Source organism: Rhagoletis pomonella, unplaced genomic scaffold (genome assembly GCF_013731165.1).
Source record: "Rhagoletis pomonella isolate Grant_MI unplaced genomic scaffold, Rhpom_1.0 Rhpom_scaffold_00007, whole genome shotgun sequence".
Taxonomy (NCBI): domain Eukaryota; kingdom Metazoa; phylum Arthropoda; class Insecta; order Diptera; family Tephritidae; genus Rhagoletis; species Rhagoletis pomonella.
In genome coordinates, this window is record NW_023458561.1 from 10,611,256 (window position 1) to 10,623,269 (window position 12,014).

A 12,014-nucleotide genomic window follows, 5' to 3' on the forward strand; every position below is an offset into this window, starting at 1 on the left:
CCTTTCCCCGGTAGCGAAGACACTCGAGGCCTTGCTACTCCCGTACTTCACAAACCCCTTGACCCCAGCGAAGCATCAGCATGGTTTCCGTAAAGTGCACAGTACAACAACAGCACTTAACGCCATAAACACTCAGATAACTCGTGGCCTTAACCGAAACCCTGTGAGAGAACGATTCTAGTAGCGTTGGACTTGTCAAAGGCGTTTGACACAGTCTGCCATTCCACGCTACTAGAAGATATAGAGGGCTTCTCTCTCCCACAGAGGCTCAAACGGTGGTCGGCATATTATCTGAGTGGTCGACATTCGTCGGTGATGTTTAGAGACAAAACGAGTAAACAGAGAAAAATAAAACCGGGGGTTCCACAGGGTGGTGTCCTTTCCCCGCTACTGTTTAACTTTTACATTTCAAAGCTCCCTTAACCACCAGAGGGAGTCTCGATTGTCTCTTATGCCGACGATTGCTCGATCATGGCGACTGGGAATGGAATTGATGACCTGTGTTCGAAAGTAAACGGGTATCTCTCCGAACTTTCTCGCTTCTTCACTGCAAAGTGTCTAGCCCTCTCCCCTACGAAATCCTCCGCGACCCTGTTCACAACCTGGACGAAGGAGGTCAGGCTACCGCTGGAGATTCACGTCGATGACACACCAATTCTGACGGTGAATAACCCGAAAATACTCGGAGTAACATTCGACAGCCTGCTCTCCTTCTCTGCGCACGCAACCGCTATTGTCAATAAAGTACAGAGCCGCAACAAGGTCCTCAAGTCGCTAGCCGGCAGTACTTGGGGCAAAGACAAAGAAACGTTGCTGGCAACATACAAGGCAATAGGCCGGCCGGTTTTGAACTACGCAGCGCCAGTGTGGTCGCCGGGGACTAGTAGGACGCAGTGGACGAAGCTACAGACTGCACAGAACACCGCACTCAGGACAGCGACAGGATGCCTCCTGATGTCGCCCGAACACCATCTTCACGGCGAGGCGCAAATGCTCCCCGTAAAGGAGCACAATATAATGCTCTGCAAGGGGTTCCTGATCGGGAGCCACAGAAGTGGCCACCCAAACAGACAACTGCTTGCAGAGGAGCCCTCGCCTAGGCACGTCAGGAGGCATCTATATGAACTGACGGACGAAGTCCAGAGGTTCATCAAGCAACCTCTGGACCCGACAGCTTACCGACAGGCACTGAACGGCATTCACAGGGAGTCATTCTCGAGTTATGTAGACTCCAGACCTGTGAATGCCGTTCTAGGCATACCACTCCCGGGCACAGACGAGACGGAGCTTCATCTGCCTCGGGAGACTCGCACAACACTAGCACAACTTCGCTCCGGCTACTGCAGCAGGTTAAACTCCTACCTTAGTAGATTGTATGAGGATGTGCCGAATGAGTGTCCGGCATGCGGAGAGACCCCACATGACTCGAAACATCTCTTCGCATGCCCGGAAAACCCGACAACCCTAACGGCCTTGTCCCTGTGCACCAACCCCACAGAAGCTGCACGCTTCCTAGGGATGCCGTTAGTGGAACTTGACGACAACGACTGAGATACCAACCGTCCAGGGCTGGGTTTTTGTAGCCGCTACAACAACAACAACAACAGTACACCCTAGTACCCACAGCAGTTCAGTGGACGAAATCATCACTACATACAAAGTAGCTTGGGCTATCAGATCCTTCCAACCCTACAAATCTCCGGGACCGGATAGGATTTTTCCAGCCATGCTACAACGAACAAGCGCCACGGTAACCCCCTGGCTAACGACAATCTATAGGGCGAGTCTCCTCCTAGGCTATATCCCAAAGTCATGGAGGGAGGTAAGAGTGGTCTTCATTCCCAAAGCAGGAAAAACGGGCCACAGCACTGCAAAAGATTTTAGGCCCATCAGCCTCTCATCAGTTCTTCTCAAAATAATAGAGAGGCTTCTGAGTCTGCAGATCACTCAACGCCTTACTCCTGGGAACCGCAGCGAGGCTCAGCATGCCTACCGTAAAGGTAGATCGGTTGAAACAGCCCTGTGCGAGGTTGTTGGGAGTATAGAGCAAGCACTGACTCACAAGGAATATGCGCTGGCAGCCTTCCTGGACGTGGAGGGTGCCTTTAACAATGTTAATTTGGCATCCATACACTGCTCCATGTTGGCTGTAGGACTGGATCCATTGTTCACTCTCTGGATCGACAATAGGCGTGTTCGCTATGCAACTGCCAGTAAGAATTAGCCAGTAACAAAATTCAGAGAAGAAGGTACTTACTTCCCATCTTAGTTAGGTACTTAGTCTCCCAAAGAGAGGCACTTACTAAGTTTTGCGCGAACAGGAATTAGCAAACATTTGCAAGCTTCACTGCCAGCTTGCGTCTACAGTTGTATTTCGAGCATAATCATTTTTTTAAATTATTTCAGGTAGAAACCAAAACAGAAGTTATACGTATATTTCTTCTTATTCTGACTTTCTTCAACATACGTTTCAATTTCTTTGTGGAAGTCACTGCTATCCCCCTACTGTGGAACCTCGTGCTAAACGAATTCCTGCTTCGCACATCGAAAGCCGCTAGGGTCGTTGCTTATGCGGATGACTTAGTCATTCTGGTCGTGGGAAAATTCCTCTCCACGGTCAGTGAGATTCTACAATCTGCAATTAACGATCTGTCAGGGTGGGCAGAAAGAAACGGCCTAGGGGTCAATCCCACTAAAACCGAACTTGTTCTCTTCACCAAGCGATATAAAATAGACAATTTCCGACCTCCGTCCCTCAATGGAGCAAATCTCAAATTGTCAAAAGAAGCAAAGTTTTTTGGGGTTATTCTCGACTCTAAGCTTTCCTTTTCCGAAGAGCGGAGAAAGAAGGCGCTCAACGCGCTCTACTCCTGCAAAGCTACTATTGGAAAAGACTGGGGTCTGCGACCGCAGATAATACATTGGATTTATACGGCGGTAGTTAGACCTATCCTCACCTATGGCGCGCTGGTATGGTGGCAGGCGGTTGACACCAAATCCCATCTACTCAACTTGCAAAAGGTGAAACGACAAGAATGCTTATGCATAGCTGGGGCGATTTATTCAACGCCCCAGGCATCTCTAGAGACCCGGCTGGATATTCCACCTATAGACCTACATATATGTTAAAAGTATCGCAGCTAAAAGCGCTCTACGACTCAGAGCGTCTAACAGGCTGCGAACAACTTGCAAAGGTTACGCCACAATCCTCGGGAGAGTGGAGGTGGAATACAGTCGCTGTGACCAACAGGTCACGGAAATTGACTTCAATCGAAACTTCGATATCCATTTTCCTGACAGAAGTGACTGGGAATTTAATATTGCTCTCAGCGATGACGAAATACCCATCTTCACGGACGGCTCCAAAATGGATATCGGAACAGGATCTGGGGCCTTCTCTCAGGAGTTTTTCAGAAGTGTTTTTCAGGCTGAGATATATGCAACCCATATGGCGGCAAGGTTGGTGGGCATGATTGACTTAGCTACATCCAAACTTGCCTTCGTTGTTGACAGTCAGGCGGCTATCAAAGCCTTAGGGTCGGCACCGACTAACTCGTTATGCGTTAAAGAATGCCGAAGATCCCTACAAGCTTTGCAGCAACACATAATCAATCTTTACTGGGTACCGGGACATTGTGGTGTCTCGGGAAATGAGGAAGCGGACGAATGTGCTAGGAAGGGATCTGAGGCGGGGCTCGGGGAAGCGACCCAAATCGTGAAACCCCCCCTGCGATTTCTGTCTTCAGAAGTCGAGAGACTGACCAGCGCAGCTACTAACAGTAGGTGGGTAAACCTTCACACCTGCAGGGTATCGCGATCACTCTGGCCATGGCTCGATGAACGAAGAACAAGGAGTATATTAAGGCTTTCAAAGTCAAACGTCAGGCTTCTCACAGGAATACTAACGGGACACTGGACCATTGGCCACATGGCCGCCAGTTTCGGAGCCCCGCATAATGATTTCTGTAGAAGCTGCAGGGATGAGGAGTTAGAATCCGTCCAGCACTTCCTTTGCGAGTGTCCAGCACTTCGAGGAAAACGCCTCAAGTTTCTTGGGGACCACTTCTTCGATAATCTGGATATCTTGGGGAAAGCTCCTCTGGAAGGACTGCTAGGATTCGCCAGAAAATCAAAATGGTTCGAAGACATGTAGGGATAGGCTTGGGGTAACCCCCATGGGCATCACAATGGGCCTCTGCGGCCTCCGAGTGAACTCTTTTTCAGAGCTGCCCGTTTAACCTAACCTAACCTAACTTTCCCGTGATAAATGGTAGATCTAATTCATATGGATCCGAAATTTTGAATTTCAAAATCTAATTCCAGATTCGTAGTCAGCGACTAAAGAACCGCCGACTGTAAAGTTTCAAGCGAATCTAAGTGATTTTAATTTTTTTGCCACCATCCTGAGTCCGCCGTTTAAAATTTTGTAATTCGGACTTCAAATTCGGAAACAGTGACCCCAAAACCCCTCTAGTAACAAGTTTCAAGTGAATACAAGGAAGTTTTAAAAATACGTCCGCCATATTGGATCCGCCATTTTGAAATTTGAAAATCGGACTTTAGATTCGTAATCAGCGATCTCAAAAACTTTAAAATATGTCATAATCCAACATTTTTGCATCAGTTTTGTAAAGAAATTAAATAAATTCAACAATTTTTATTGAGCTTGAGGCCGTTTTTAATGAAAAACTTATTGTAGAAAAGCAACAATAATTTGAAAAAATAGTAGAAGTGATAGCTATTTCGGAAATCACCACATTTCCTCATCAGACTTCTTTCAGTAGGATTCGAACCGACGATCCCACTGACTCAGCCAGTTGCCTACGCACTCTGCTAAGTTCGCCTTGTGAATTATTGTTGCTTTTTCCCACTTTTTATTTGTTAAGCCAACACAATCAAGCGCAGCTATTCCGCTGCAATTCACACTTGATCATGTGGTTGATGGTTTTGTTGGTTTTTGTTAATAATTATATTTTTAGAATGCCTAACTTCTAGGTGTGCTCGTCCCTAAGTTATTTGCTTTTTGTTATTTTATGGCCTTATAACAATTATATTCAACAGATTCCACATAAACTTCCATAAAATAACAAAACACGAAATTAATAAATATATGTGACCTGGTCTACGAAAAGGGAGCTTACGTGCGAAAACTAGTTTTCTGTGAAAAAGCTGTTAAAAGTAAGCAACTCGTTTCGTCAGTTTCTCATTATCTCGTTAATTGTTCTCCGCGCCGGACGTCCAGTAAGTGTTGTTGTTGGTCCAGTAAGTGTTGTTGTTGGTCGGAATATTATTATAGTTCATCGTGTAAGTTGCTAGTGTGGAACATTTAAAAAAGTAACACTGAAGAAGTGACGTTTTTGTACTTCTAAGCAAGTTAGGATTTTCTGCTTTTCACCACGTGAAAAAGCATCTCATCTTCCATCCGAATCAACCAAAAAGTGAAAATTGATTTTTTGACACCTAAGCCCCCTTTCCGTAGACCAGGTCACATATTTGCTTATTTGCGAATTCAGCGTCTTTTACCTACCACAGTAATGACGCCATTTTGTATTTTAGGCACTTTGCAATCGAAAGGGTATAAGATTACGAGCATTTTGACTTACTATATATTTTCTTTAGTTGCTTAGAATTTTGGAAAGAGCTCTGGGCCGGTTGATGGGAATCTAAAAAAACATGCACACTTTCAAAAAAGTCTAATTTTTTAATTTGTGAGCACACCTATGTTTTATATATGATTCTATTCGTAATCTTTTAATAGATCGATAAACATAAGTGTAATTCATTTTCATCAAGTGCTTTAAAAGTTAGACGAGGTAAAAACCTTTAGATCGCTGAAATAGAAAACAAAAGAATAAGCTGGGTTCAAATTACGCTGTGCAAATTGTAAACTTGAGCAGAGGTTTTGAAAGTTGAACTGACTTAAGTGGGACGTTCTAAATTCCATGGCATCCCTCGTTTTACCTGATTGGCTCCGTTTCTCGAGATAACGGTACTTTAAAATTTGATTAAATTTTAACTTTTCTATAAATAACTGCCTCAGTTATTTTACTAAAATTTTACTCATGACTATTTTTTAATAATTCCTTAACTAATTCTGAAAATCATCGAAATAGGCTCACTTTAAAAAATATCTTCTATACAACAAATTATTAGGATATGTGGTTTAGCCCTAACTTCTTCATAAAGACAAAGTTAACAGTGCTCTTGATGAATAAAAATAGTAATAAATTTCTTACCTGCAACGTCTCTTAACAGCTAGTTGTATGCGAGCTACATGTTATAGAGAAGCGTTTTCGATGATAAAATCATAGTTGAGGTAATATTAAAAAACGGTGATGTGCAACATTTTAGTAAAGTAGCTTCAAAACTGAGGGAGTTATTTATAAAATAGTTAAAATTTAAGCAAAGTTTCAAGTACCGCTTTCTCGAACAAGTAATTTTTAGCAAAAAAACCCGACTTCGACTCTCATATAAAAAAAAAATATATATATATATATATATCTCAGGATCCACTGATCGGATCTTAACCACATTAGTATGGGGCCCCCTCTGAGACACTACCTTTCCGATGCAAAAAGAATTATCGAAATCGGTTGACGTTATGCGGTAACATTCATAAAAATATATAAATAAAAAAAAAAAAAAAATATTCCGACGAACTGATAACCTCCTTCTTTTTTGGAAGTCGGTTAAAAATAGAGCAAATTTGGGAAAACTGGCTTCAATTAGGTAGGAGCAACTATCAAAATCTTTGCCTAAATAAAGTTGATTTGATACCTCGCTCGAAATCTTCTCACTACAAGAATAATCCTCATTAAAAGTAGCAAATAAGGGGTTTTACACACTTGTAGTAATTTTTGTTTTAAAACATTTTACAGGTATATTTTGTGTTATAAGGACTAGTATTTGCAAAAATATTTAGATCGGTTTGACGTATTTTCGAAGTGTGCCTTAAATTAAGATGTTTTTGGAATAAAAATTACGCTCAAGATCGTATAATATTTTTTCTTTAAAAGTTGGTTTATTTTGAAAGCACACCTCTTGCTAAAGGTGTTCTTACAGGATATGTATTTGCATGTGTACATGCCACTTTTTACTTATGGAATTGCCAAGATGTCGTGTAAAGGCAAATTAGATGTTAGTCTGTTCCAATAGCAGTCCGGTTTACAGGATTTAGTCAGAACTTACAGGAAGTCGTTTCTATTGACATAAAACCTGTAAGTGGGAACACATTTGAGAGAGTAACTGAGCGACTGTTCCTAGTCAGAAGTTACAGGATTTAGTCCGGAGTTTTTTTTCTGTAAGTTCATTAATAGTCTGTTCCTTTGAACTTCGGACTAAAACCTGTGGAACTGTCAAACTACAACTTTACGCTCTCAAAAGAGAGTAAAAGGAGAACAGATGCAGAAGTGCGTAGGAACGCAAAAAGCACTATTTCCTGTAAAAACGTCAGTCGGTTTGTTTACATGTCATTTGTACAACACTGATTTAGCTGAAATATCACTAAATAATTATTAAAATCTATACATATTCAAACATTTCGTTGTTTAATTCCATTTTTTTTACAAATATAAGGTACTTTGCTTTCACCGCTGTTTGTTTTTGCTTGCACATACAAATCAGCTGATCGTTTGAAACTTTTCATGAACTTACAGGAAAGAAAACTCCGGACTAAATCCTGTAACTTCTGACTAGGAACAGTTGCTCAGTTACTCTCTAAAATGTGTTCCCACTTACAGGTTTTATGTCAATACGAACGACTTCCTGTAAGTTCTGACTAAATCCTGTAAACTGGACTGCTATTGGAACAGACTAATAGAATCATGTGAATTTAGGTTATTTCGTTTTCAAAGAACGTACTTTTAAATAGTTAAATAAAGACTGTGAATTTGACAGACAAACGCAATTACATATGTATTGAAAAAGTCACATTTAAAGATGCAAATACATATCGTCTAAGAACTCCTTAAAGAAAATTTTACAGAAACTGATATTCAAAATTTTAAATTAAATGCTATAACCCGCATCCATCGGTTGTATCAAATTTTGTTGCAAATTTCGGAAACATATTAAAATATTAAAAAAAAAAAGTTAACGTTTTGAATTGTTTTTTTTTGCGACAAATGCGTATAGATCTTTCAAGCATTTTTTTATTATCAGAAAATTAATAAACAAACATTGGTCATTAATAAAAAATGAAAGAAAAGCAGCACATGTATCAAACTGATGCACAACGTACTTTGTGTTCCAAAAAATTTCCGATGGATGCTGGTTAAAATTTTAATCTTAAAATTTACCAAGTTTTAACTCGTCAATTCTTAGTGTCACCTGTAGGTGACACCTCTTTAAAACTTTTTGTTGTTTGTTACCGAGCAGCGCAACACAAATACCACAGCATCACAACACAATGTTTTTCTTATCCTTTCTGTTGGTTGATTCAATTATTTCTGATAGTTTTAGGATCGATTCGCGACCTACCTGTAACCCTTCCGGTTGGAAACCGATGTATTAGTTCTTAAGTTTTCATCTTTTTGAATATTTTCCGCTTAGGAACCATGGTGCGCCGCACATTTGGCATTCCAAGCTGCTGAGGTTTAGAAATAAAAGAGACTGATGCTTTGTATTTTGACGTTTTGGAAAGCAGCCTATATTTAAAAACTGGAGCCCAGCTTTTCAAAGGCATAGTCGAAAATTGTCGCCCCGGTTTTCGTAATCACACCCTATTTTCCACTAGAGAATTGATGCAAACTTATTTTTAAAACGTAACCTATCCGAAATTGGGGTGGGAGCGAAAAAATACTTTAGCCCATTCGGATACTCCAATAAAAATAGATAGAAAATGTTACGGTCCCCGAAAAAAAGACAATGGGCTATTATACGTAATCCTTCACAAATTTTCTTTATTTTTGAAAAAATGAAGTACCATTACACGGCTTAGAAGAAAATAATATAGGGCTCGTACTTTTATATTTATACATATCTACATATATGCGTGTAGATATATGTATTGATAAATGCCGGTAAACGAAGTTATATAGAAAATACGGACTAAAAACTATGTGAAAAATCTAAAACGGGTATGTATACATAAATCGAATTTGAAGATAATAAAAAGCTTACAAGTATGTGTTAAAGAAATTAATCCTTAGCCGGTACCTCAATAACTCGTGGCTTATCAATGATGCGAGCAGTTTTATTACCCTTCTCAACTATACCAATAATCCAAGCTTGGTACCCTTCTTGCTTCTCGATGTCCTTGCAATAAGCAGCTGCTTGTTCTCGCGGCAAGCATATAAGAAGACCTCCAGAAGTTTCTGCCGAGTGACCTTGCAACAACTGGAACATATTTCCACATGCCTTTGCCACTGCAGCCATCTTTGCAATTACAGGAAGGTTATGAATGACAAATGAAACATCTTTCTTTTGATGCGAAGCAAGAGTTTGTGCATGACCTAGCAATCCAAAGCCAGTTATGTCTGTCGAACCATGTGCGTTATATTTGTGCATGAGCCTAGCTGCGGTGCGGTTAAGGCGAGCCATTGAATTCATTGCGCGATGGTAGGCCTTGCGAACATCCTCTTCAGAAACTACAAGTTTAATGCGATTCCACCGCTCGGGTTGATCTAACCATTGATGAGCATTCACAGCAACCTGCGTACCAAGCGGCTTGGTGAGTACCAAAACATCACCCACTACTGCGTTGTCGGGAACAATGTACTCATTAGGTTGGCAAATTGTTGAAGCTACACCACCAATCGTGCACCATGGATTTACTACACTTTGGCCACCAGTTACGGTTGTACCTGCTTCCAAAGCAGAGTCTTTAAAACCCCGCATAATCAATGGAACAACCACATCTCGTTCCTTTTCCGTCATTTTAGTACTGACAGCAAGCAACATCAACATATTATCGCAATCGGTTACTCCCATAGCATACAAGTCACTTAAAACATTGGCACAAGCGATTTTCCCCATCATATACGGATCATCTACAATAGGGTAGAAAAAGTCAGTGGTCTGTACCAAACAGAGACCACCGTGTCGTAGCGGTATAACAGAGCAATCCAAACCAATACCAATGCGTGGTATTGCCATATTCAAGAACTGGGCATCCTGATCCGAAGCACTAGAGTAATCCTGTTGCAATGCCGCAACCAATTTGCCAAGAACCTCTTGGGGCACTTTACATCCACGACCCTTTAGGTCAGCAAATCTTGTCAATCGAAAGGATGGTTCCAAGTCATGAGCAGTAGGATCAAAAGGCCGACGAAGCTCGGCCCCACTACCACCGCCTTGCAACTCCAGATGGGAAGAATTCAAAGCCTCTACTTGGTAGCTCATTGTATTCGCTTTTAGTGACCACTAACTACTTAGAATCGATTGCTCTGGAATTCAAACATTCACTGGGGAATCAATACGCGATTTGATAGAAAGGTTAAAAATTAATGGTTGCCTTTTAGCGCTCGCTTTGACATATAACTCGCATTCTCCCTCGACACCCACACAATCGTCGAAGGTTGTGCACATACACAAAATTTCAGTCTGTAGCTGCGCTGGTGTTGGTATTTTTTGCTGCTATTGGCTGAACAAGCCATGGCGGCATGAATCGGGCGAAGTCAGTATTTCTCCCGGCGGTCATAGTAGGCGATTGAGTTCTTTCAGGCGGTGTTCATTGCATTTATTCCAATGCGGAGCTGTCAATTTCTGTTTTTTCTAAATGCTGCCATCCCACGATACACAGTGTTGCCAACTATTGATTTTCAAAAAGCACCAAAAACTTGGAAAAAAGGCGTTTAACCAAACTAAAAGCACCAAATTTTTTTTAATCAAAGGGCCTGTGCCAATCGGCAACTTTTTTCTCCGTGGTGAGACGGGGTAGAAAAATTTGCTATGGTGTACAAATAAATTGAATTTTGCTGTGCCAAATGCAAAGTAAAATTTTGACAGTTGAAAAACCAAACAAACGCTCGTGCGAAAGCTTTATATTTGTGTGTTGCTGAAATTCTTAAAATTTATATTTACTTTATAATTTGCAAGTAACGTACGCTTTTTTATGCTGTTTCAGCTTTCATTTTCATGTTCACTCCTTATTACCGCCAAGCAATATTATGTGTATACATGGTTATAAGCTGTCAAAATTTTACCTAGCCCCATGAGCTAGGTAAAATTCTGACGTTCTTATTCACCACGAGAAATGTCAGATTTTTACTTTGATCCGTCAAAATTTTCTTTTTTCTATCATTTGGCACAGGCCCAAAGGATGCTTTTTTCATAACAGTTTGTATTTAATAAAAGCAAAAAATTAACAATATTTACATGAATACATACATAAATCAATACACAAAACGTTTTCGCTCATAACGATTGTATAGCCTCTACACATGCTATGATAACTCATGCTTACGACGTAATACCGAAGTACTATTAAAACTACTATACCTCGAAAAAAAAAATCGAATCGCAACACACGAAAATAATGCCCTAAGTAGAAATGAGCAAAAAATTTGATATTTTCATTATATAACCTCAAATATCGCTAAAACCTGTGTTGTTGGCAATCTGGGGGTAGGATATCTAAAAACTCTAGTACTAGAGCAATTGTTCGGGCAGATTTGGATTCAGCACCAAGAAACGATGTGTTTTACTCAGGTGGTAAAAAAATTAAATTTGTACAAACAATTAGAAAAGAAAAAAAGAAATACTTAACTTACCTGCGTACTACGATTTTCAACACGACTTGAATTCTACAAGGTGGGTTTGCAACTTTAGCTTTTTATCAATCATGGTTGTATTTTAGTGCATTTAAATTTGTATATTCTTGTAAATCCCGCATCTTCATGAGACACTGCAGCTTATAACATTTCAAATTAGTTCAGATTTTAACTATCTCGGAGTAATATTAGGTCAAAAAAATGCACTGAAAAAGGCACTAGGCAATAAGTAATTTTTTTTTGGCGTTTTAATTTTCAAAAAGCACTAAATCTAGTGCTTAAAGCACAAAGTTGGCAACTATG

The 12,014-nt window shown here is 40.5% G+C and overlaps 1 protein-coding gene across 1 annotated transcript; it reads right to left on the reverse strand.

Moving 5' to 3' along the window:
* Positions 1 to 8,871: 8,871 nt before the first annotated feature.
* LOC118742308 (inactive selenide, water dikinase-like protein) lies at positions 8,872 to 10,615 on the reverse strand. The gene has a single exon (XM_036474282.1). It carries the CDS (start codon positions 10,339 to 10,341, stop codon positions 9,139 to 9,141), a length of 1,203 nt encoding a protein of 400 aa, XP_036330175.1. The 5' UTR covers positions 10,342 to 10,615; the 3' UTR covers positions 8,872 to 9,138.
* Positions 10,616 to 12,014: the final 1,399 nt, after the last annotated feature.

What these genes read in the sequence shown, in the direction of transcription:
- LOC118742308 (XM_036474282.1), bottom strand. Translation starts at nt 10,341, where the DNA reads ATGAGCTACCAAGTAGAGGCTTTGAATTCTTCCCATCTGGAGTTGCAA.